General features: G+C 41.7%; 1 protein-coding gene across 2 annotated transcripts in view; it reads right to left on the bottom strand.

The window, feature by feature from the left end:
- slc8a1b (solute carrier family 8 member 1b) overlaps positions 1–27,168 on the bottom strand; it is a 134,151-nt gene that overhangs the window by 92,956 nt on the left and 14,027 nt on the right. For both annotated transcript variants that reach the window (XM_083922356.1, XM_083922355.1), the window contains exons 3-4: positions 26,206–26,370; positions 23,391–24,181 (exon numbers count right to left, since the gene is read on the bottom strand). In XM_083922356.1, the coding sequence (XP_083778482.1) occupies positions 23,391–24,181; positions 26,206–26,370 (956 nt within the window). The remainder of the gene's footprint in view (positions 1–23,390; positions 24,182–26,205; positions 26,371–27,168) is intronic.

The following is a 27,168-nucleotide window of genomic DNA, read 5'->3' as shown; positions in this document are numbered from 1 at the left end:
GATATTTGGTGCTATGGACGCATTTCTATCAATCACAATAAAAGGTATTGAGCTTCAATGTCAAGCCCTTCCCAAACAGTGTTGAATTAATTTCCCTATTACTATATCCCTAATAGTTTCCCTATTTTCGCAACAAAGTGTGTATTGTCCATCTCTAATCCTTGATTCCATTAAACTACTATTACAGGATTTTATGTTACACGTATTGCCTTGGGAAATGTGTCCATTGACAGTCACAAACCGATAGAGCGCCAAAATGAACTGAAATTAATTTAATTCAGCTGAATTTACGGACACTGTGAGAAGGAGGCATTAAGACCCACGGGGACTTTCCTCGCTGTCCAGTATCTGGTCCTGTGTTAGTGCAGTCAACTGTAAGGTGTCACACATCAGCAGTTACCATTGACCCCTTTCTCATCCTCTCTCTCCCTCCCAGAGGGTCAGGGGTTTCTATTGATCCACTATAAATTCTCACAGACTGTGAGACACAGAGGGAACCCTAACTGTGAGTAACACACACATGCACACATCCAAACAAAGCCAGACAGTTAAACAAACAATATTTATAATGGGACCAGGGCTGTCGCTGTAACTGCAATAGTGTTTTTTTTTCCTCCGTGTTTTTTCGGGTGATGCGCTCAGATGTGTGTAAGCGCGTTCACTGTGTTTCCATTCACGTCCGCTTACAACGGTGAACACACACACACACACACACACACACACACACACACACACACACACACACACACACACACACACACACACACACACACACACACACACACACACACACACACACACACACACACACACACACACACACACACACACACACACACACAGTACAGTGAAACAACTGGTGTCATTAGGAGTTTCCAGAGATTGACCAGAAGCCAAGTCCAACACAGCACACTGGGAGAAAAGATTTCAGACCCTGGTAATCACAGCCTTAATTACATATTCTGCTCTCACTTTCTTGCTCCTTGTTTCTCTCTTTTCCTCTCTCTCTCTCTCTCTCTCTCTCTCTCTCTCTCTCTCTCTCTCTCTCTCTAGATCCATCTCTTCTTGGCTTCAGTTTATGGCCAGACATTTGTCACTTTGCCATCCTCCTTATGGCTTCCTCTCTCCCTCTCTCTGTGTGAAGCAATGGAAACGGGATTTTTCTGCTCTCTCTTTCTTTCCATTTCTCTTTCATTTGCTCACCCCACCTCTCTCTCTCTCTCTCTCTCTCTCACTTTCTCTTTCCTCCGTGCTTGTTCACCTCTTCCTCAAACCTCTCATTAATTCAGGAACTTCTAAAAAGCGAGTTTGTGTGCATTATGTTTGTGTGCGTGCAACTGTGTACAAAGCTGGATCAAAGTGTAGCCTAAAATGGCACATTGAGGACAAATAGTGCACAAAAATATAGTTTTCTTTGTTTGTTTGTCTGTGTGCGTATGCTTTTTAGTATGCAGAGTGTTAGTATGTGAATGTGTGTAGACTCTACAGAATAAAACTCAGTTTAATTATTAACATGCTGCAGAGCTTAATCCTATCCTTACCACATACACACACACACACACACACAGATGTAGTGTGGGGGACCCCCAACCACAGCTAAAACTGCATACAGTGCAAAAGCAGAGAACATAACCACTATATTTTTAATGCATTATTTATTAAATGCATACTAATTATATCATCTGAGGCATAAAGTGTTTTTTTAAATCATAGATTACACTGCAGTATGGACCAGAGATGACGTCCAGCACAAAAGCCATGTTCACCCTGCAACACTGAAGCTTCAAGTGTTCAAACATCTGAAGCTTTAGGCCCAGCATGAATGGAAATACCACACACATGGGATCTGATCTTTTTCTGTCTGATCAGGACCAGGTCCACATGCAGTCATACGGTAAGCTATTTGATCACTGAAGTGGGATTCGGTTGGTTTTCAAGTCCCTCTCCAGTGGGCAATGCACAAAACATATTCATATTTGGATGTATGACCTTATTCAAAGAAAACTAAAACAGACAAATCATATTCATGGTAGAGGTTCGGATCCTGCAGAAAAATCCAAATTGATGAAAAAACACTCAGAAGTTGTCTCCCAGGCGCCAGGCTAATGAATACATTCATCTGCGACAACAGGGACTGATGAGAGAGTGTTTTTCCATCAATATTTGACTGACTGTGAATCACTGCAGCCTGAAATCTTTGGAGAACAGACACGCAGAAGAGGCTGGCAGTGCAGTGTGTGTGGGCCGGTCATGAAAAGTTTGGTTTTACTGTAAACTGGAAGCAGAGGAGGCAGGAAGAGTGTGTAATGGAGTTTTTTTTGAGGGCTTGGAAGTGACAAAAAGCTACACACGCACAGACTCGGGCCTCTTTACTGTAAATTGGTTAGACAGAGACTTTATACACCTCCACCACCAAAGCAGATAGACGCTTTCAAATACTGTTGATGAGCCTTGCCAAACAGCGGGGGGTGTAACACACACAGACCTGTGTCCAAACAGCAGGGCATGGCTAGTGTCTGTCTGACCCTGTTTGTTCTCTGTGTGACATACAACAGACAGAAGGGCAACTGAGTCAATCAGAAGGTGTGTGTGTGTGTGTGTGGGTGTGTGTGTGTGTGTACAAACCATTTACAGGCCAGCTGTCTGGCTGTCACTTCAGCTTGTGAGTATATAAGTAAATTAAATCAATTATAAACACAGAGAGAGAGAAGAGAGAGAGAGAGAGAGAGAGAGAGAGAGAGAGAGAGAGAGAGAGCGAGAGAGAGAGAGACAGAGACATATATTTAGCTAGGCTTTTAAAATAGCTTGCAGTTGATTGGCCAATTGATCTAGTATTATAAGGAATGAGAAAATGGAAAATAAAACCATCCACGTGCACGAAGAGCATTGCATTTTTTGTTGCCTTGTTTGAGGAATATGAACATGTCATACAATGTATAATACGTTTGTTTTACATTCAAATAGGATACTACAGTAAGGTTAGTATCAGTTCATTTCCATTTCCATCCCTGGATAATGTCAGCAGGCCTTCCAGAAGACTCTCTGCTGTAAACCACTTGTTCTTCCTCCCCTTCATTCACTTCTTTTAATACCATGTTGATGCATTGGTTTGTATTGATTGTTATTTACTCCCACCTTCTTTGCGAACTGCTGCCAACAATTCAGACTGCTTCAGGCTCGTTTTTGAATCGAATTAAAGAATTATTCTCAGCAAGCACACAAAAAAGTCTACACGTCAGAGACTCCCACGAACCACCAACATTGATCCATGGGGGACAGTAAAATAGCCAAAGAAGAAATATACAGAGAAAGGTATGGTCTTAAATATCAAGGCTTTTATGCACACTCTTCTAAATCCACAGGCCTTTTCCGGGTCATGTTTAATTTTTACGACGAGCCCAATGTAATATCTGACTCGTTCCATGTGGCACTGATAGATACACTATGTTAGTACTTCAGCTTACACAGCACTTATAATCTTAATAGTTAAACTACAGCTGTGTCCTGATTCAGCTTAGGCCTTTTCTAAAGCTTGGATGACTGAGAAAAATGTTGAAGGAATATGGCCTTCTTTTCCCCCAAATTGGCTCAATATCATAAAATCTAATGCATGAAAAACAATTGTGCTGTGTCAGTTTTAGCAATGAGGCTGTAAGTCCTTTGTAATTAGATAAGTTGAGGTAGAGGTGCCGACTCAGTCCTCTGAAGACCACATATTCACAGGCTGCCCCCTTTGAAGCAGGTGGCTCCTGAAATGGGACGCGGTAGTAGCCTGCTGGCAACATCTCTCGAGTCACAAAATGACACATCGTAGCTCTAATGTTGGTACGTCACAGAAGACCAGGCACAGAGGATGAATGCATGTTTGCTCATCTGAAACAGTTCCAAAAATAAAACGGGCTATTTTTGCTTTGTTGAGATACTAAAACACCCCATTTCCTTCCTAAAGGACAGTCTTATTACTTACTAGATAAAAGTAGTTGCCTACTATCATTCAACATCGTAGTGTACGCTTAAAGGGCCCAGTGGAGTTTTCTTGTGCACAAACGAAAGCTACTGTATGTTTACATTCAGGGTTTTCTCAGCAAAACCTACATTCAGTGTTCAGTTGGAGCATCTTAAGGAGCAATGTAAATGTAGGATCTAACAGTCATATTCATAAGTTTTTAATTTGTCAAATGAAAAATGGGACAATCTCCTAAAGGTCGGTGTAGTCAGTCCAACTGTCAGATGCTTTAGTTAGTTTTACAGCGCAGAGCAGAGCAAGGGCAGGCTAGAAGCAGTGAGAGAAAGTTTAAAGAGATCACATGAAAAGATCTCATAGTGATGAAAGACGTATTAAAGTATCCCTGAGAGAAACTTAAAATGAGGGTGAAAGTGTGATAAAGGACGAGAGGGAGAGAGAGAGAGAGAGAGAGAGAGAGAGAGAGAGAGAGAGAGCCTGAGGGCTTTCTCTCTCCCGCACTCCTGTCCTCTGTGGCATCATGGGAGTCAGTGTGCTACATTAGAAACAGGATCAGCTGGTAGCCTAAATCCACCGCTGGCCTGACAATGTTACAATACTACTCTCAGCCCTGGGTGTCCTTAAAGCAACAATCCAACAGACAAAAGAAAGTTTTGCTAACAAATATATGTGCATTTATATTCACTGTGTTATAAGCACTTGGTGTCTGGTAAAAAAACAACAACGTTCAAAAGGGATTTCACAATATAATGAAATGTACATAAGAAAACCCATGCTCCACAACACTGTGTTTCTGTGAGCGCGGATCCCAAAGTCAGGGGGAAACCATTCATCAAATTGAAGTATTTAAGTTGAACTATTTAAATACCCTTAAATCTGTTCATTAACCTTACTAAATCAGAAAAAAAGATGATAAATGACAAGTAATAAACATAAATGCCCTCTACCGGGGCTAGCCACGGCTACTTGACTGGTCCTTGTCTGTCGAGTTGTGATGTTACACGTGATTTACAAGAGAAGTATTGTTCGAAGGTTGTATCTTTAGTAATATATTTGTGTTGATACAAATGTCATTGTGAGTTTAAAAACAAGGGTTTGATTTTCAGGCTTTTTTTCATAGCTGGATATACATTTGTGATAGTGAGAGACTTGCTACAGCTGCATTTCTAGTCAGGATAAAACTGCGAAAATACCATATTATTTCTCTGATTCACTGCTTTGTTCTCAATAATGGAGCTCCCTCTCCTCATTTATTGACCTTCTCTCACACTTTTTGTCTCGTCCAAAAACTCATTGAGTTTCTGTCCAAAACTCTGCCATTTCGACCAGCAAACTGTTTCTGACATGACCACACACGCACACACACGCACACACACAATCCAATCATGGCTTGCCAGGGACATGCTTGTCACCACGGAGACAGGCTGCAGAGCCACCAGGGCATTGTGGGATAGCTCGGTCCTCCAACATAAAGACAACCTGCCACTGCTGATGGATGGGAGAGTGGCTTTATTTGCCTCTCTCTCTTCTAACTGGACACACAAACCTCCCATTAATTCAAGAAATGTTGTGGTCTCTCTGAGAGTCTGATGCTCTTCTTCTGGGAACCTGGCTGTTCTCCTTTCTGTGATGTGGTTGATATCATGAGACATTTTATATATCAGGTTGACATACCAACTTATCTTCTTGTATTAAATACTTGTCTGCTAACAAGTTAAACACGCAAAGAGGTTCTCATCTTCAATTTTTTGTTTATCCATCTTTAATGTCCAATTTTGCTCCAGAGGCAGTCAATTATCCAGGAGTTTTCCCTGATTATATAAGTTCTGTTTTTTCTGCCTCAAGAGCAGCCAACGCTAAAAGAGTTTCATTAGCCTGCATTTCCATGGAGAGTTTTGGTAATGATTTATTTTTAAACTTGACAAGACGACAAGAAAGAGGTTCTCAAGAGTGGAACGAAGCATTAAAAGTCAGCAGCTTTGCCTTAATTTCTCCTCTCATCGATCCTTCGATTTATTATCTGTAACCTCACGATAACCTTAAAGAAGAAGAACCTCGTTCCTCTTAATGAGGTGGGCTGCCCCCGGCTAACCTTCAAGCGTCCGGTCTGCGTCCACCGTTCACCTCATTAAAGACCTGCAATTAGCCTTAACAAATTTACAGACACACCCACGTACAGTTAAGCCTTGGAAAACAGTCACTAGTGCGTTTATTCTGGAGAGATATGGAGTCTACTTTTTACAGCAGTTTCAAGAGGAACAGCATCTGGTCAAAGCCCTTAAAAGAAACTGTGTATGGGTTTTAGTCTCTGGAGATTCAGTCTTTAGTCTCTCAAAAGAATGTTTTACGACTGGTTAGTCTAGACAGAAACGATTCTACTAGATGGTCCTCATCTTCAATATCAAAGCGGGAAAATGTTTCTAACATAAAAGTATATTTATAGAGCAGGGGTGGCCCATGGTCTGTCAGATAGCTCCATGTAGCATGAAATGTCCCTTTAAATGGAGGAAAAATGCTAAATATCTATAAAATCTCATCAATCTCTCATCAAGCTATGTTTATTATAAGTTTTTCTAATATGCACATAAGAAAGATTGCAAAAAACTAAGTGATTTGTTTTGCAAACAAGGGATTACTATCACTACCAGGTGGCGGATTATTTATATTATAAGTATGTGTGTGTTCCTGTGTGCTTCCTCCACATTCGCAATCAAACCCTTCTATCGTAATACTGCAGGTCCAGGGGTTGAACACCCAGATGAAGGACCACACACGCGCACGCACACGCACACACACACACACACACACACACACACACACACACACACACACACACACACACACACACACACACACACAATACAGAGAAGAAATGACTGTGTGTACCTGGGTTCAACTCCTACGGCAACCCGAAAACGGTAACTAGTGACAGCTCGGTGATGTATGAGAACATGGAGGTAAATCTCTCCACTGACTCTAATATCACATTCCAGGCCGGTAAAAGCTGCAAGAGAATTCCCAGCTGAAATTCCCGAATTATACTGTTATTCCTGGGATCGCGGGAGAACTCAGTGGGGTTGGATCCCCCAGGACCCAAACTGACATCAGGCATTATGTATAATTTATCTCTTGCATAATATTCTTACACGCACACATGCATTATACAGTATATATACACTATAATGACTTTCCAATACAAACACAAACACAAACATAAAATCGCACACGTTAATAGACCATCCATCCACGATCATGCTACATGCTGAGCCTCTTTCTCTCAAACACATTCTGCATGTCAGATTAGTGCTAGAGCAGGTCGTGTATTTTTCGACTGATTTAACTCCTTTCCACTTTTACTCTCTCAGTAAGATGCACGATAAGTACGTGGAGATGTTTATTTCCAGAGAACTTAAGCTAGACGCTTTAGCCAGTAGCTCTCTTTTACAGTCATACTTGCACGCAAAATGTGTCTAAAGGGCTTTGTACACTTTGCGGTTTTGGAAGACCAGCTTGAGGGTAACATCAATGTCAGAAAGAAGCTGTCAGTGCCACATCACACCACACAGATGTGACACATGACACTGTGGCCAAAAGGTCCAAAAGAGCCACAATGGCCATAATCATTTGCATATCCATGTTAGCATGCTCTCTTTATTCTCGGGTTTCACACACACAAACCTGAACTTATCTAAACATTACCCAGAGGAGCTGTATGTGAGAACGCAAAGGCCCAAATCAGTTGGATTATTAAGATTAAGCCTATGTTGGAGTTGAGCAGGCAACTGTCCGGAGAATTGTGAGTGATGACATTTCTATTATACAGCTGATGTAAAACTGAAAGAAAACAAACAGGGTGGGTGAAGAAGAGTAGTTTACAAGTAAATGTCTAACTGGAGAGACAATGACATTCGAGAACGTCCGTCAGACCCCCCCTCATCTAAACCAACCAGTATTTCCAGTGAGTGAGAATGCATCTGACACGGACACTCTTGTTGTGTGCTCATGTGTAAGCTGGAAACTAAGGACAATTTCTAGAACTGATTGTATATGAGAAAATAAGTCTCTGCAAGGAAGCAAATAAGCATTAATTCATTCATTCATCTTCAACCGCTTATCCCTGTCGGGGTCCGGGGGGGCGACTGGTGCCGATCCCAGCTGACATCGGGCGTGAGGCAGGGTACACCCTGGACAGGACGCCAGTCTATCGCAGAGCACATAGAAACAAACAGAGACAGACAACCATTCACACCTATGGGCAATTTAGGTAGGGGAGAACATGCAAACTTCACACAGAAGGCCCCAGCCGGGATTCGAACCAGGAACCCTCTCGCTGTGAGGCGACAGTGCATATTTGTGGGCCAGACATCTTGTTTACACATGTCTGGTTTAGGGTTGAGATGGGATATTTTATCTTAGGTTTAGGGTTGAGATATTCAAATGGGATTAATGTGAGATTTCCTCTTATTGCGATCTCTTTCTGAGGTTTCACTCATCTGGGTATAGAAGGAGGAAAAATGTTTGCACGTGGCTGATGGCTAGTTACACGCATAATTTGCAATTCAAGTTTTTGCCAAAGTCATTAGGATGTTGTCTGTCAGCTTCATTAGGAACCGGAAGGCAGAGCGGAAGGAAGCAGTCCTCCAGTGGTGAGCTAATCATAGCAATGTGTGAGTCAGAGTGTAAGTAAGGTCACACGACGTTTTGACACAAATCCATGATTTCCTTCGCTCATTTGACCCTCTCACACGCATGCACACGCACACACAAACACACACGCACACGCACACGCACACGCACACGCACACACACACACACACACACACACACACACACACACACACACACACACACACCTCTTATCACACAATAAACACAATCTTTTTCATGGGAGCAGACTCTTGGATTGGAAGCTGCAGTATAATCAAGAGCTCATTCCTCAGTTCGTCATGACATTTTACATTTTTTGGATAGAGCCGTAGGTAACTCGGTGCCTGCAGCAGCCAGATTGCGCTGTTGCGTGCAGGGGATGAGAGAGAGGAAGGAGAGAGGAAGGAGAGAGACGGGAGTCACGCATGGCTGCTGGTAATTTGGAAAAAAGGCTGCTGCACACCTAGATGCTTTTTAAACATGTGTTGAGCAAAAAACATGCAACTTCCTAATACTTTTTTTGTTATTTTATTCTATTGAATAAAAACCTAAAAAGTTGATCACTGTGAAAATTGACGTATTGTAGCTACACAGGCTAAGATGAGTGACTGCTTAAGTTTTGAAACAAGGACACAGGAGGGAAAAAAAGGATACCGTGACTTATTTCTGTATTTCTACCGACTGTCCGAGCCGATGACTGAGCCTCAAATTCAGGGCAAACTTGGCCATCTGGTCATCATAAATTTTATTGAAAATTCATCTAGTGGCATGCCAAGGCCGTCGAGGAATATTGCTTCTTAAAACTGCAATCTATGATTGATGTACAGCGCCGGTTCTGGCACACTAATAGAGTGCTGGTGGTTTTTTTTTCTCAAATGCAGAACATGTAGACCCTGCTACAGGGGGTGAAATTGTGAATACATCCCAGATTCTGGTGAACTGCAGCTTTAAAAATCTCTAAACTGCCCCCCCCCCCCCCTCCCCTTCATCTAAATCCCCGCTCATGACTGAAGTGGATTTAATAGGTGAAATCAATCAAAGATCAGAGCCGGGATTCTCCTGATCAGCCTATTTTATTGAGAGAGCATGTGGATGTAATATAGTTGTAGCTTTGAACACTACAGAGAGAAAGGGAGGGAAAGAAAGAGATGAAAAAGAGAGACAGATGAATCGGTATCAGATCTCTGTAAGCCAGGGATTCTGCACGTTGGAGCTCGTACAGATTAGCTCACACTGCAGCTGCTGCAGCAAGAGAAAGAGAGAGAGAGAGAAAGAGAGAGAGAGTGTGTATGTGTGATAGAGTGAGGGAGAGTGTGTTCCTTGCTGTCCAGCACTTGACCAGGGAGCATGGCACTTGTTGTGTATCCCTTCCCTTCATGCAGCAAGCAATGCATCAGAAGAGCAAGGATTGTGTGTGTGTGTGTGTGTGTGTGTGTGTGTGTGTGTGTGTGTGTGTGTATGTCACTATCCCCAGTGCTACGACATATACAGCATATCCAAGAAAAAGCTCCAGGCAAGACTCACTCTCTTGCATCAAATCTATTGCAGTGATTCGGGCCACTAAGCACAACAAATCAGTTTAACTTCCACTTGGTTATCGCAGCTCTCAGCTCACCTCAGACCACTTCACTCTGGATCCATTTTTTTATCTGTTTAATACTGACAAGGTGCAGCACTGGATAACAAGTGGCATCCACACCAAGAATAGATATTTATCATTAAAACCCATGTGTATCGCCATGAGATAGGCCCACAAAATAGGCCTACCTCATGTGGACAATCTGAATATCTAGCTTTGCGTTCAAAGACATGCTGTATTATGTTACACTAACCTGCAATTCCCAGGTCCCCAAGAATTACTTCTTACCATTTTGTTTTTTGCGCCAAATCTTGACCAGTTTACTGCTTACCAATTCAATTATAAGACCCTCTGCATGACCAGTTCATTATTCAATCAGTTATAAAGTAGTCTTGCATTGCCAGATCTCCACAGTGCTGTGTCAGCACCGGAGAAGCGTCTGGCTTTACCAGCTTATCATCTGGGGATAGGGGAAATAAAACGTTAGCCGCTAAGCCCTGGCTGCAGCGATTGTGCTCATGCTAAACAGATAGCAGAGAGGGCAGAGGGGGAGGACAATGCCATCTGAAGTAGGCGGCCTATGGCTTTATAGTACCAGTCAACATCCTGAGAGAAGACCGATTCGGAGGAATAATTCGGAAGAATACATTTGAGCTAAACTGACAATAAATGAAGCATACTGATTATATGATAGAGCAGAATAATGAGAAATAGTATACCTAAGTGACATGAATTTGAATGACGAGCTAAATAATATGAGGTTCAACTGAATTATTCATTTGAAAAATAGAAGTAAAGAGTTACCATATAGTCCATATACTATGTTGTCTATTAGTTTCAGTGTTTGCCTCACTTTTCCAGCCTTTAACTCATTAGCACTGCTGTGTATTTCTCTAATGCTCTCATTAACAAAATAGTCCCTCAGCAGCCCGAGTGAAATCAGAGACAAAAAGGTTTTGGTTCAATGAGAGCAGCGAGAGAAACATTGACATGTACAGTATTGAACGTATTATGCATGTTTAAGAAGGGAAAAACAAATGTGTATAGATAAACTAAATATACTCGTGGATTCTCCAATCAGATTATTCAAGCAGGACAAAGTTGTTTTTCAAATTCACACGTGGAGCTTCCCAGGACTCCCAGAACTGCAGGCCCGGACACAAGATAGATGAGTTACTAAAAGGGCACTTCACCAATTGTTGTTGACAACTCACCTGCCCACATTTGACCTGGCCGTCGTCCATCCTCTAAACACTCCCCCTAAACAGGCCACAGGCAACACTTTCTATCAGTGCTATCATTTACTTTCCCACCCAGGGTTCTCCTCTCTCAACCCAGAAATTAGAGCAACAACCATATGATTTAACAGGCCTTTCGAGGTTGGGAATTTACAGTTAATTTTCCAGTAATCCACTGATTGTTCAGAGTAGTCCTTTGTACACCAGATTAGAGAATTGAAAAAATGGCATCTGTCACAGCAGACCAACAAAAAACTATTGAACCAGGCACACATGCTACTCAGTGACCACACGGGAGTAGCAAAAAGTGGCCTGCTTTTAATATGAGAGTGCTCACTTTGCCATGTTAAAATATAAGATCAACAGAGTTCAAAACAGACACTAATCAAAAGTGGAAAGTGCATTATTTTATGTCAGCTTGTTTATTCCCACATCTCCTCAGTGTCTGTGGTTGCGGTAATGTTTATTGATCTTTCTTTAAATGTGTTGATGCAATTTCTTTCCAATTTACCTTAAAAGGGTTTTGAACACATGTGGATCATTCTACCTACCCTCCACAAGTGCTAACAAGTGGCTAATGCAGCACTTTTCCTCCCCCTGCAACAAACCCTCCACAGTTGTGTATCAAATCTGCTGCCAAACACCGGACTTCTTACATCATCTACCACATATGTACCAGCATAAGTCCAAACATGGTCTCATCATCTTTTAGAGGAGTTCCCCTTGTTGCTAACTGACCAAAACTATGCTGGCTACGTTAACGTGTTGTAAACATTAAATGGTCACCCAGGGTGCATAAAGGAAACGAAAAAAGAGAAACAGCCAATAAATACTTCGAGATACCTCAGGACTTGGGAATCCTCATAGAAAGTGTACAAAGACGACCACGTCATGAGTCCAGCTGAGAGGTTCGATCCACCAGCTATCATGTGTGATTATATTATAGCAGATTTATCGGTGCTGCTGGATCTCATGCAAGCCGACATCTTTGTCTATCATGATTAAGGGAAAGCATGGAGTTGGGTGGAGAAGAAGATAGAGAGAGAGAGAGAGAGAGAGAGAGAGAGAGAGAGGAACAGTCATTTAAAATACAAAGCAGAGTTAGTGAGTCACTCTCTCTGCCATGCAATGCAAAGATAAAAAAAAGGAAAGAACAAGGTAGAAAATAATATAGTTCAAGGATGGGCCAGGGAAATGGTTTGGACCATTTAAGATTTATTGACGTTCCCATTGTCTTATTTCTACTATAAAGGACCTGTAAGGTTGTCAGGTTATTAATTAGTATGCTACCAGAGACTGACAACATCATTAAACTAGGATTTTCTACATGCAAGCAGCATCGTGAGGCTATTCTTAGCGTCATGGATAGATGGTTACCCAAAATTTGTGAAATTCTCGCATGATGGTTAAAAATCGGAATGAGTAAGGTTAGTGTAGATGGTCGGGAAGTGGGAGTTTGTGTGAGTTATCACAAATCCTAACATCTAGACACAACCTTTACTTAGGCACAGCAGTGCTTTGAGCTACATACTAATGTCAACATGCTAATATGCTTACAATGACAATGCTAATATGATGTTGATTGATAGGAGGCATGTTTACCTTTTAAATCTAGTCTATTGGCATAATACTGTTGGCTAAACTAAATACTTACGGGAGGGTGATTATATATATTTGCTGTTTAGTTACAAATCAAAGGTCTCATGTTTATAGTGGACATATCAATGTATTGAACGTATAAATGTATTGCATGTATGAATGTATAATTAATTTGACAATTAGTTTGAGATGCTAAAATTTAATGAACATTAAACCTTTAGGGAGGGATGGGTAAAGCAACACATTGTAGATGAGGTATAGGAGAGAGGGGATTCTCTCTCACTCTCTCTCTCTCTCTCTCTATTACCGGGGGAGAAAAAGAGAGATAGAACGAGAGGCCCAGCTAAGCATGAAATGATCTGAGCTTTTACTACAACTGGCAGCATTTGACCGCATACTGCACCAGCTATTGCTGCGGTTACCCGCAGCAACACTGCACTAATAGAAAGGCATGCTGTGGGGAAAAAAAGGAAGAAAAAAGAGCAAGTAAAGCCAGTGTGTTCTGCATGCAGAGCAGGTGTTAATGGGCAAAATTGAAAACATGCATGAACAAACACACATACATAGTTTGTCGTGAAATGTGGTCTTCTGACTCAAACATGGTAAACGTTACTCTTCTAAGCCATCAACATATACACAAACACACAAATGGTCTGCACGGGCATTAGTCTGAGACGTGAATCCAGCCTTTAACAACATCTTCGGGACCCAACCTTACTACTTCATTCATTCTGACAAAACTGAGGAATGACCTGACCTGACCTGACCCCGGTGTTATAGTCTAGTTATTCCTTCAGTAAAAAGAAAAATATGTGCTTGCTTTGGCCACACAGAGAGTTTTTCTTATGACACTGTAACATCTTAATAATAATCATGATAACAATATTCCCTTTGCATTACTCTTTATTTGCATTAAAACTTTATTTATCCCAGTATTGGCTGTTTTTCCCATCTCAACTCGACAGTTCAAATACGATAATCCTGAATAAAACTGCGTACAAGTGTTATAGGTGTTAAGAAGTGGTATTGTTAAGCCTTCCTAGATATTTTGGGAAGCTTTCCTTAGATCCAATACTGCCCGTTAGCTTTCTAAATCGACAAACAGGCTACACTCTCTATGTTTCGGTTTTCACATTGATCAAAAATAAACCCAACACGACCTGAGCCCCAGTGTTTACCCAAGAAAACAGCCCAAACTATCTTAATGGTCTTAAAGGACGATATTCAACACATTGAATAATTCAGGGCATAAACAATGATACATCTGTTTCGATTGACCTGCCAATTTCATACACACACACACACACACACACACGCACACGCACACGCACACACACACACGCACACGCGCACATACACACACTTGGCAGTCTTCCTGCCTCTGCGGTGCCTCTGTGACTGATGTCGAGGATAAATAACCTGGTGAGATTCAGCTCTAATATCACAGGCCCCGCTCGCCAAAAAAATTAGCATCAGCATAATAGTATTAGCGTTCTCATAGTCATCCATTAAAACTACTTAGGGCCGACAGGCAGACAGGCTGGGGAATACACCAGCGCTCTTATTAAAGTGCTTCCCTTGTAGATAAGCACCGAGCACAGGGCTGCGCCACCGACGTGGAGGTGCCACAGGTTAGAATCTGGCCCATATCAGCCTCATCATAAGCATCGAATTGCTCTTAATCAACCATGTACAGAAGGGGAATGAGGAGTTAAATTGTGTGGATAGATTAGAAGAGTACTAAATAGGTTCCTTTTGAACCTAGTAATACGATGTACCACATTGTGTAGCACGTTGTGGTTAAAGCACAACAATTCTTTTTGTTGCACCAAGGCAAATAATCATTGATTCTGGTCTATAACCTTGATGTTAGCTCCCCACAGCAAGTGAACTTAAATATTTTTCCCCTGGGATTATTAAAGTATTTCTGATTCTGATTCTGAAGAGTCCACTTGTGAAGTTGTTATAGGGAATAATCCTTTAAGATGAACATCTTCCGATGTGAGATACAGCCTTATCGTTTGGATTTTCACAATAAAAGCTTTGACTGCAAAAAAAAGAAAGAAAGAAAAAACGACGCCTACATAGGTAGACACGTAGACCTTTCAGCCTTTTCTCCTCCCTTTGAAAACCTGACAGATTTATACCCACTGCTTTGTTTTCGGCAGTCCCAGCTTCCTCTCTGTAAGCCCTAGTGAGCAAAATCCACAGCTCCCAGCTACAAATTCAGATGTTAGAAATAAAGAGGAAATCTCGCCTGAGCCGGTCCAACCGCCCATACTTGTTTCAGGGCTGAATTCCCAAGTGGTGCAAAGGCATTGTAGACGGAGCCATCACTGAAAAATGGGTGTGGCTGGATAGCCCTTTCTTCAAACAGCTGAATGGGCTGGGTGGCACAGTTGTGAAGAGGAGCTGTGACATTGGAATCAATGCGTGTTGTCAGAGGCATGGTGATAAAGTTAGAAGGAAGTTAGTGTAATGTATTTTGCTCAGCATTTCCCAGAAATTGTCTGCAAATCAAAGCGTGTGGGTGGTACTGTGACGTCTTTTCCTTTGAATTTTGCTCAAAACCACCAATGATCTGTTAAAGACAGACAGACAAACTGCAGCCATTATGTGAGGGGTTGTGTCAGGGCGCACTCACTCTGTCCGTCCGTACCGTGCCCCGTGATTTAGGGTACTTGTCCCCCCTCCCTCTCCCCACGCGCCCAAGGCCCTTTTGTACTCACACTGCCTGGGCCTCACGCGAATGCTTCTTGCTGCCTATATGTCATCACGCCGTAACACGTCACACGCATTGATTGACGTCATTGCGATGCGTCGCTTTGTTTACAAATCTTTCCATAGACCTCAGAGTTTTTGTCCGTCTTGTCGACTGTTTTGGAATGTTTTCATTCGACCGAAACTGCAGTAAACACTCCACCTCCGCATCACACCAACGTGAACCTTTCGCCGCCATTGTTTAAATGTCGTCATAAATGACGTCAGAACCGCTGTAGGCCTCGTGCTCATGCTCGTACACCTGCGTACTGTGCCTAGGCGCGGTACGGTTGCACTCAAACTGGTCAAAGGAACTAGACTTAAGCCGTGAAACATGCTTGGGCACGGTACGGATTGATAGTGTGAGTGCGCCCTCAATCTGTGACAAGTTGTAGCAACATGACCATTTAACAATATCAAATGTCATGTGGCATTCCTTTGACATTGCATCAGCTTGTTGTTCGGCAGTAATATGCATCCGCATTTCATTATAGCAATATAACTTGTGCCCTCTTGTTCGCACTGATAGATCAAAATCAGTAAATGTGAACATAAAGAGAGTACACATCTGGCAGCAATATCAACAAATAATGAGAAAATATAGTTCCCCATCTGGTCTCTCAGTCTGTATATTTCTCCCTCCTCTCTATCCCTCCACACCAGACCACCTTCTTTCTTTCTCCCATGTCTTTTATCACTCTCTCGTTCTGCGTCCCTCTTTGCGAGCCTCTCTTTTTTTCTCCCTCTCTCTCTCCCGCTCTCGCTCCATCCCAGCGGTTGCCAAGGAGATAGTGTTTTGTGGAGGCAGCTGGTTAGGGCTCATTTGTCAAGCTGCTGACCTGCCTCCTCTTCTTCGTTATTCACAGTAGTAAAAAAGACTGAACAGGCTAATTTTCACATCTATACGACCCGAACAATCATACCGTACAACTGAGGGCGGCACATTTTAGGGGTTATCCAATTGTCTCATTATTCTTATGGATGTATGAACTTACAACGAGGGTTAATTAAATATATAAAACCTTCATTTTAAATGTTCAAATGTTTGAGCAATAGGCTGGAACCAAAAGGGACTTAATGATCTTGAGATTTTTTAAACACTGATTGCACTCTCCTTCATGAGAAAAATTGTGGCAGCCTGCCTGAGATAAAAGCTGACTTTTGTGTGAAAGGGTGGCGAGAGAATGCCAAGACATGATGTCAGCCTTTATACTTTCTCCCCCCCTCACATGCCGCTGCCATGTTTACTACTCTTGCCCTTTAGCTCTCGACTCTCCACAAGACTGCGGCTCTTTTTAATCACTTAATATGTATGTCATCGAAAAAATTTGGAGTGCATCACATTTGTCAAGCAGGTACTAGGAAATGTTACTAGACTGCTAAAATTCTTATTTAATATTCAGAATTATAGCTGATTTGTTTTCTGTCAGTCCAGTAATCAGCGTGTCATTTAAGCAGTTAAGCACAGGCATGGACGCCTTCACGCTCTTTGTCAAGTACATGCACAGCACAAGCTCATAAAAATGCACGCACGCACGCACACGCACACGCACACGCACACGCAAACGCAAACGCACACTGTGACAGGTGTGGGTCTTCTGCCAAGGAAGGTGTTATTACCATGTACAGTACTCTGTAACACGAGAACACAACCTTCACACCTCATAAGACACAACCTCTGTCTGTGTGTGTGTGTGTGTGTGTGTGCGTGCGTGCGCGTGTAAATGTGGGGATGGAAAAAGCTCCATACAGATATTATTTTACAGTTTGCTTCATTGTTGAGTGCCACAGATGATTAAATGCAAATCAAAGACACTACACAGGCCAACCCATACAAACAGAGACAGGCACATACAAGCGTTTTAATCATCTTGTACCTTTATAATATTAAAAAAAAATGTGTCTCACCCACATTTGCTATCTTCCCCTGCTAATTAATTCAGTATTTTTACTAATGGTACTGCCGTCAGGGAAGGATGGAGTGTGTATGTGTGCGTGTCGCGTGACCTACAAACCTCATCATGGCTCATTACCATCTAATGCCTGACTGATATGAGTGTGTGAATGAGTATATGAGTGTCAATGTATAGACAAGTGTGTGAGCCGAAGTGACTTTTGTGTTCCTGTGTACATGTTTATAAGCATGTGCATATTAGAACTGAATCCACACAATTATCTCAAACATATTTAGAGCTGCAGAGATAAATCAATTAGTTGTCAAGTATTCAATTAGTGCAGTTAAGTGCCAGCCATATTGGACATTGATTAATTGGTTTGAGTCATTTTTTAAGAAGAAAAAGTCAAAATGCTCTGATTCTAGCTTCTTCAATGTGAAGATTTTCTGTTTTATTTACTCCTTGGTGCCAACAATCTCTATGTATTTGAGTTGTGAAGAAAACAGGACATTTCAGGATGTCGTCTTTGGGAAACACTCACCGACATTTCACCATTTTATGACATTTTTTGGATCATAGAACTAATCAATGAATCAAGAAAATAACCAACGGATCAATTGGCAATGGACATAATTGTTAGTTGCAGCCCATACGTTGGAAATTTAGGATTTAAATTTCTCAAATGGGCTCAAGTCATCACTGACTGAAGTGCTTGCTGTCATACAATATCTGAAACCAACTCCCTCTATGCACCTTTAATGACGTCAGACTTGGAGCAAATTTGTCCGACATTTCTTTCGAGCCAATAATCACAGCCACCTATTGTCACCATGGAAGAAAATTGTATTTCCTTTTCTACTTCTGTCGGCACAATAACTCTGAATTTTTAAAAAGCACACAGATTCATGCAAAAGTGTGTATGATTGCATGTAAACCACACATGTCCACACGTAGTTTCGAAAGCATGCTTCTAAAAAAGCTATGCTGGTTATTGGAGTGTGAAGTCACAGTCTGCTGTGTGTGTGTGTGTGTGTGTGTGTGTGTGTGTGTGGGAGGGAGCCTAATTTGATTTTCTACTGTACCATGTTTCTCCACTGGCTGCCTGTTTATGGAAATTGTATAATTGGCTCCATGTTTGTGTGTGTTTACTACCTCGCAGGGTCAAAAAGGGAGTGCAAGTTAAACCCAAGCTTGTGCAAAATGAGTGCATATTTGTTCCGTGTTTCTGTACGTGTGAGCACATCCTGAGTGTCTATATGTGTATGTAGCATGTAAGTGTAAGTACCTGTTTGAGTATGCATGTGTGTGCTTCCACCTGCTTACTTGTTTTCTCCACTCTTTTGACCTTGATAACTAAAGAACCCTACGGCGCAGCTTCGGTGTACATTTTACAGTCATGTCGCTGGAGGTATTAAAGCTGGCTGTCCTTGTCTCAGTTCTAAAAATACAGTTTCAAATGCAACAGCAATGAAAAAAAAAGTTGAATTGCTGACCTCTTTTTTTATTAAGTGGTCTGGTAATTCCATCAGGACCGGCTATAATAAAAATAGAGCCACTCAGGGCGCTGGAAGATGCTCTGGATAAAACTGTTCCTCATATGACAGGTGCGATGATGCTAGTGTGTAGTAGATGTGAATAAACAGTAGCAGAGCAAACAATGCAATGCTTTAAACCAATCACAATAGTCTTGGGTGGCACTAAGCTCCTGATGCAGTGAAGTTGCCCATGCGAAATAGATGGTGGAGGAGATTGCCAGTATGAAATAGGTAGCCAATGGCAATGTTTTGGACAGCCATCATTTCAAGAAGCCAGAGAAGTGCCACTTGCACTCTTGAAATAAGTCAATATGATTAGAGCCAGGTAAAGCATGGTGTAATGAAGAAAATGCAGTGTTTTAACAGTTTCAGAAGTGTAAGTAATGCAGTAGTTGAGGTAGCCATACTACTAACAGTATTAATAACACTTACCGTATAATGGTTGTACTAATTGAGTGCAGTGGCAATAATTGTGGTAATAAAAATGGTAGTGTGGTCATATAGTAACTGGAATGACAGTAGCAGTAGTAATAGAAGTACTAGTAGCAGTGGTAGTGGTAAACAGACCTGTCAAAATCTGGCATCTGTACTGGTTCATTAAACCACCGGGAGCACAGCAGAACACACGCACACACACATACACACACACACACGACTGAGTAGGTTTTTTCTGTGACATACTGCATTGAGGACATGTACAGAGATAATTTGTCACTGTGGGGTTCCAGGTTTGGTCACTCTCTCTAGCTATCTCTCTCTCACAGACACAAACAAACACACACATGCACCATTCCATCTTTCAGGGAACACGCCGGACAAGTCCTCACCAACTACTCTGGAGACAAATTGCACTGAGATTCTTACGGACAGCGAGAGAGAAGAGAAATACAGGGAGGAAGTAAAATGGGATAAAAAGCATGGATGGCAAGTACAGAGAGGTTCAAAACTTGAGGAGGTTTCAAAACTTTTCTCCCTCCTCTTTTCCCCATCACTGCCTCCATGCATACTAATTTTTTCTACATAACTGTACCCTCCCTACACCCACCTCCATCCCTCCCTCCCTGCCTCCTTCTCTATCTCTATCTCTCCTGCAGAGAAACAGAATCAGGGTAGAATTAGCCTGGAGGCAATCCTATTTAGATGAGCTATTTTGTAATTCTGTTTTTTTTTTGCAGCAGCAAAAACGTCCTCTGCTTTTCCCTGTAGGGACATACTAGGGCCCCAGTGGCTCTTTGATGACATGTACTATGTATTACTATGGGACTGCGGATTTTCTCCATCTTGAGCATTAGTTTTAGGCTAGAAATACTCCGGTTAGTGGCAGCGTATTTATTTCATATTCCTTACCGTGTCCTAAATGTCAAACGTTCTTTTACTGAGCTTGCAGTTTCTTTAAGCTAATTTTAACTTGCATCACATGAAGTGTGAAGAAAGACAAAACACAAAGCCCAGCATTTTTCCTATGCCTCTAAAGTTTGGAAACCAATCTGCATAATTTTACATATAAAACGATTTGCCTGTTATACCACCAACTAGCTTTAGCTTTAGAAATGTTACAGTATTTGTGAATGGGCTACCATTTTGTACTATACTATTAAAGATATAAAAATTCACCAGAGATAATTAAGATTAACATTCAGAGATTCAGTGGTTATAGGACACTTTGTAGGAATGAAACAAAATGGCCTCTTGCTCCCTACATGTGGGTGTAGCCATGGTCAAAATGCTTCCCACTTCAGGCACTAGTATAGTGTACATTCATTCTTCTCCACCTCTGGGTCTTACCCCTAGGAAACACACATGTACACACAAGAGTACACACACAGTAACCACGATAGCCGGAAGGATAGTCCATCATTTGATTTGGACAAAGTGTTATTAAAACCCACTTAGTCCTGGCTGTAAGAGTTGTAAGCTATGGAAACTATGCAGTCTGCCACAGGGTGGAAAGGCCAGCCCCGCAGACATCTGCTTCAAATCTGACCTAAAACAGACGAACGGGTGACACAGAGAGAAAGTTTTAGACTACTGTTACCAAGACAGCATCTCTCCCATCCATTCATCTTGACAGAACACTTTGGTTCTTGTCATTACAACTTTTCTTCTTCACAAATAATTTGGACATGTCCAAACAAGCAGTGTAAACTACTGCACAAACTGATGCCTGCCAGCCAGCCAAAAACAGACGGAGCTGCACATCTCCTCCCCATTGCACATCAGAAGGGAAATTGATTTATTCAGTCCCATATCATATCCAATATCTCCATCAGCTTTACAGGCCCACAACAGCAGCAGCAGCAGCAGTTCTCAATCTCAAGTTTTTCAAGAAGACAAAGAAAAATATCCATCCAAAAGATATTAATTTAGCACATATTGTGTGATAATGAATTGATCCAAATGATCCAGGCCAATCTCCGAGCCTGCTGACACCTCCCATAAACTAGTGAATGGCCCAATTAGTTATTAAAAAAAGACCAACTGCTGGAAGCTGTGAATCTTATTTTATTCTCACTAAGCTACAAGCCTAACAGGACGACAGACCACCATGAGAAGGTTTTTACTGCAAACAGTAATTTACGATGACATCTTGAACACGCCCTCCCTGCTGTATGAGAGTGGGAGAGAGCCCAGTAGCCCACCTTATTGAGCGTTTAAACAGAAAACAGTCATTCTGCACCGGTGAGTGCTTTGTGAAAAACAGAGGTTTACCCCTGTGTGTTAAATGTGTGCATATACGTGTGTGCATGTGTCAAAACATCTTAGCCTCAGCACGGGCGTTCATTTTATGGTGGTCAATAAAAACACAAGATTCAAATCAACAGCATTCACAATAAGACAAGGACTGTGAAGGACAACAAATCAATAAGAAATGGTCATCTTTGTGAAAAAAATCAAAGACAACGTCTACTACACCACAAATACATATTGACATAAACAACATGAACCAAAAAGAAACGTAAATTTGCACTGATGGATCCCTTTTCAATTTCAATTATAAAATGGCCTGTGTGCAACATGATGATACCATGTGCATGTTGCTTTTGACAAAATTTATTTTATCGATCGGCAGGTAAGACATTTTAACACAAAAGAATGCATTCTAATAACAATATCAGGCGACTGAATCAACAAATGGGTCAATTTTAGTCTAAAATTACCAGCTACTGCCCAGTAACAATGAAAAACACATAGATTCACAACAGTAGTTTTCACAATGAATGATAAAAAGAACAAGAAAGCTTTAAAATTAGATTTAGTTTGGAGCCAACGTCATTGGCTGTGAGTAAAATCACCACGGTGTTGGAGAGTAAGGCCTCCTGGAACATGGTCAAACAGCAATCTCGGATCTCACCGTGAGTCACCGTCAGATAATAAGGTCTCTGTGTCTGGCTAAGAAGAGCTTTGAACTGTTGCTGTGGCATTTCACAGCGGGGATCCTTAAATGGAGTTTCAAGTTATTTTCACACAGAACAAGACAACAGAAAAGCCTCTTGCTGGCTGTGTGAGTGGTTGCTCTGGGATGTTCTCATACAGTTTGAAGCCACCTAAAAGGTCAACTGGCATTTTTTTTAAAAGCCTTTGTGTATCCAAATTAAGTTCAGTAGAAAGATGCTCCTTCTGACCCCCAATTCTCTGATGTTTGTTTAATTAACGCTGTTAATTGCTTCCAGCAACCAGCTCATCTAGGTCTTCCCCTGTGTCTACTTAACATTCAAACCATCAACTGTCCAACAAATAACCCAGTTTTCCAACTTCTTGGCTCACAAGCTATGCTGACTGTACAGCAATACAGAGGGTAGAAATCAATAAAACCTGCAGAAGACTAAAACAGCAGCAGAACAGATTCCAAAGCAAAGATGAATGAACAGACTGATGAGGATGAAAGAATAGAGAATGAGTCAAAGTAGAGACAAGGTAAAAAGGGGGTGGGGAGTCGTTGATTGTGTCCCCAATGAGCAGTCTACCCTTGCTGCTCATCATGACCGCCACATCACACTTGCACCCGCATTTTCTCACATCGTCACCATTAGCATTTGCAACATCACACTGACACAGAGCGTGAAGAATCGAGAAAAACAAGCAGATAATGACTGTGCAGCTGAAAAACGTCTGCATGGATAAAATAAAAAATTATGATTCTAATTTAAAGGCAGATTGATCGAAGTTACTCACAAGATCTCGTCATTCTGAAATTCCAGGGTGCCATGAATGTCTTCGAAGTCTTCTCCGCTGCCTCGTGCCGTTCCCTCCACCGTCTTGTATGGCAGCATGACCACGCCGCGAGCGCCCGATGTTCTCAGCACCTTCACCTCCATGGTGCCAACGCTCTCGCTTACATGGAATACAGGCTCCTCAAATGTAAAGATACCGGCGTGGTCGTCATCAAAGATGGTAACGGTCGCTGTGGAGGGTAAGCTGAGACACGCCACTGAGTCCACGTGATTAGCGGACTCGCCCTCCTCAGGCTCTTCGCCTTCTGATGTCAACACCTTGACATTGGAAATGTGAATCAGGAAGTTTTCATCCTCTTCAAAGATGTCATCATCAATGATTCCCACGCGGATCTCCTTCATCGTTTCGCCGGGCTTGAAGACCACCATGCCCTCTGTGAACTCGTAGTCCGAGCCAGCGTTGGCCGTGCCGTCTTCCGTCCGGTAGTCCACAGAAATCGTTTTGCCCAGGTCGCCACCACGTCGCACCACGTTCACCGCCACTGTGCCGCAGTTCTCGAGGCACTGGTAAGAACAGGGCTCAAAAAAGATCTTAGAAATTGGGTCGTTATCACCAGCGTCAGAGCGAACCTCCTGCATGCTGACGGCCTTCCGTGCCTGATCGGCGGCATGTTTCTTCAGGATGTTGCCAGCACCTGTCATCAGCCGGGTGGCCTGGCATCGATAGAAAGCGCGACTCTTCTGCTGCTGGCTCAGAACTTGGTAGTTGGCAAGCTCAATGAGTTGTTCCACCTAGTAAGATAAAACATGAAAGCACACACATGCAGAGTTAGGTTTTCTCTAGCATCAGTGGACAGTTTTAAAATGCTTCTCCACCTATAATCCACCAGAAATATTAGCCAGACTGCTGTTGTCGTACCTTCCATTATGGTAAATAATGAATTGTTTGACAACTTGCCTAAGAGAACATTGTTGAACATTGAGATCACCTGGCTTAATCACAGAGCTTCATCTAGCTTGTCACACGTCATTAAGATTTAATGGTGTGTCATGTGGGTGACTCCATCCTTATAAACAATGTGATTTAGTTACACTGAGGTATATACGGTATATCACATTATCTAAATCTTCACAGGGCCTTAAACAGCTGTACATGATGTGCCAAATGAAACATGAACAGCTTGGTCATTTCATTAGTAGAGAAGTATTTCATCAACGAGAGGATCCAGATTCAAGCTCCCAAATCAGCAACCATCCGCGCTGCTTAGATATCCCTGAGAGATGCACATAAATCCTGCGTCGATCCCAAGGTTTTGTAACCATTCCTCCTTTCCTCACCCCACTAGTGTTCCTCTCTTTTTAGTGAATTATTAGAGGAGATCAGATGGATTACCTTTTTCCTGGTTGAAGTAACCAACTGAGCTGATTGCCTTCATGGCTTGAATTAAAGTGAGTGATGTTAAAGATCCTGAACAAAGTCGCGGTCAAGAGTTGAATATCTTTTCTAAATCACTTGTGATATATTACATGGACTGGACATAAGCACTGAATAAACAAATCAAACATGATAATGACCTCATTCTTCTTACATTGAGGTGAAAACATGAAGACTAAGCAGACCATGGAAAAAGTTTGCTGGCTAGTGGTAACATTGCTAATGAGTGGAACATTTGCCTATGTTTTTTTAAATAACATATAGTGTAGTTTAATATTAAAGTGTTCCTAGAGAGGAGACACTACACATATTCCACTAAATCAGTCATCAGGAGTCGTTTATCTCCTCCCCTTCACCATTAGGTCAGTCAGCAAAAATGGGGGCAGTATCAATATCTAGATCACAAACAAATCGAGGATGTTGAAGTGGATCCAACTCATATTAGCTACAGATGTGCTGCTGGTCAAGTCTTCAACAAAACAATACTGTAGTAGCCCTACCTAAAGTACAACACAAAGTGAGACGTACCTGCGACGTCAAAAGCACTTGATGTCAAAACATGACTGAGTGAAATGCTTGTTTCAGGCTAATCAGACTCATTGCTCATCCATATGAGGTGAGGATAAAAGTGTAACAAGCTATTTTAGCAGGCTCTGTAAGAAGCACAGTAAGAAGCATTTCCATTTCTGCAGCTTGTCTTGATGCGTACATCTTCCATTTTGGTTTTAAGTGTTAAAGCTTGTCCCGACAATAAGAGGAGCGCCGACTAGAATAAACCTTGTCACGCCATATTTGATGGCTATGGAAAGAATATTTCTTACCTTTCTTTCTACATTTTAGTCTAGTTTTACTATTTTCATGATATGAGCTTAGTTTTAGAATGAAAGAAAAGCAACTAATCCTAATCCATGCAGTACTGTAGATGATAGGACACATTCTGTATTTTCCATTACAGCTCTATCCTGCTACTCTGCACCAATGACACAAAGACACATTTTCTGTAGGTTTATTATGACAGCCAACCAGCCAGCCAGCCAGCCAGCCAGCCAGAATATGAATTGCCAGTGTCAGAACTGGAGTATAGTAGTGTGTTTATCTTATTCATTTACATATTGATTTAATGCTGTGCTTCCTTTGCAATTTTCTCCTTTTAGATGGATCATTATCCAATTAATTTGAGAGGTTGTGATGAGACCTTCGCTGCATTCATCACCAGAATCACTGTGATAATGAAAGCAAATAGAAAGTGCGTCATCTGTTCCTTCTTATTTTGTCAGCACATTTTCTATACTAGAAATCAACACTGAGGAAAAAAGTGCCGTGAAGTGAGAGAATGTTATTCTGCTCTTTCCGTGAGGTCCTTTTGACTTTTTTTTTTTACCTCCTTGTCAGGGTGTTTCTGCTTGAGCTCCTTCAGGATCTTGGCCATGTCCCTCCGGGTCTCCTCCTCATCCAGATCTTTCTCATCTATATCCAAACCAAGCGGGCCATCCAGGAAGTCAACACCATGAGAGTTCAGCATCTTCCCATCCATCTCAATGTCCACCTTTTAACAGAAAAGAAAGCAATTGAATCAGTACCTTTAATTTGAGGCTTTGGAGCAGTATGTCAGATCTCAAGGCGATACCATTTATAGCTGGTATAATGGAGGTTAACTGAGAACTGGGTGTGTACTGAGAAAGGCCTATACCAACTATGCATGAAAATTATTTTACCAACAAAACAAAACTGCCTTCTCGATTAAGTTCGGAGGGAAACGTAAATAGTCACTGTTTTAAACACGTGGTCAATGTTGTGAATTGAAACCAAGTGACTAGGTTTAGAAAAAGATGATGTTTGGGTTGAAATAAGTATGTTTACAACACAATTTAAGTTACGTACATACTGTAGGTTAAGTTTTGTAGGTGAAATTCCTGTTTGTTTCACCCATTTATCCCCCCCAACCTCCTCCCTATTATGCAGACTGATTCAAAACTTTTTGTCATGTGTCAAAGACAAACATAATGCGGAGAAGAATACTTTCTATAAATGCAATTGAGAATGCAGTTTCATTGTATGGGAACATCATTTTTAGGAGGAGGAGCTGGTCAAATGCTCAGTTACAGGTGTACCCCCTTGTTTTGTTGAAGAAAAGTGTGACAATACAAACAGATCAGCTTTTATTAGACAGGTGTACAATGTGTCAGCCATTTGTTGAGCTTGGTCTGTTATTCATTGAAAGCCCATTTTATTTCGAGTACAGTTTTATTGATGACATGTCTTTGGGCTCCTTAAGCACAATGGCAATTTAATACTTCTAAATTATTAGGCTTTCCCCTCGGGATGATGTCGGGTTTGATTCAGT

This window comes from Echiichthys vipera (genome assembly GCF_963691815.1).
Source record: "Echiichthys vipera genome assembly, chromosome: 11".
Lineage (NCBI taxonomy): Eukaryota > Metazoa > Chordata > Actinopteri > Perciformes > Trachinidae > Echiichthys > Echiichthys vipera.
This window is presented reverse-complemented; position numbering and strand designations above follow the sequence as displayed.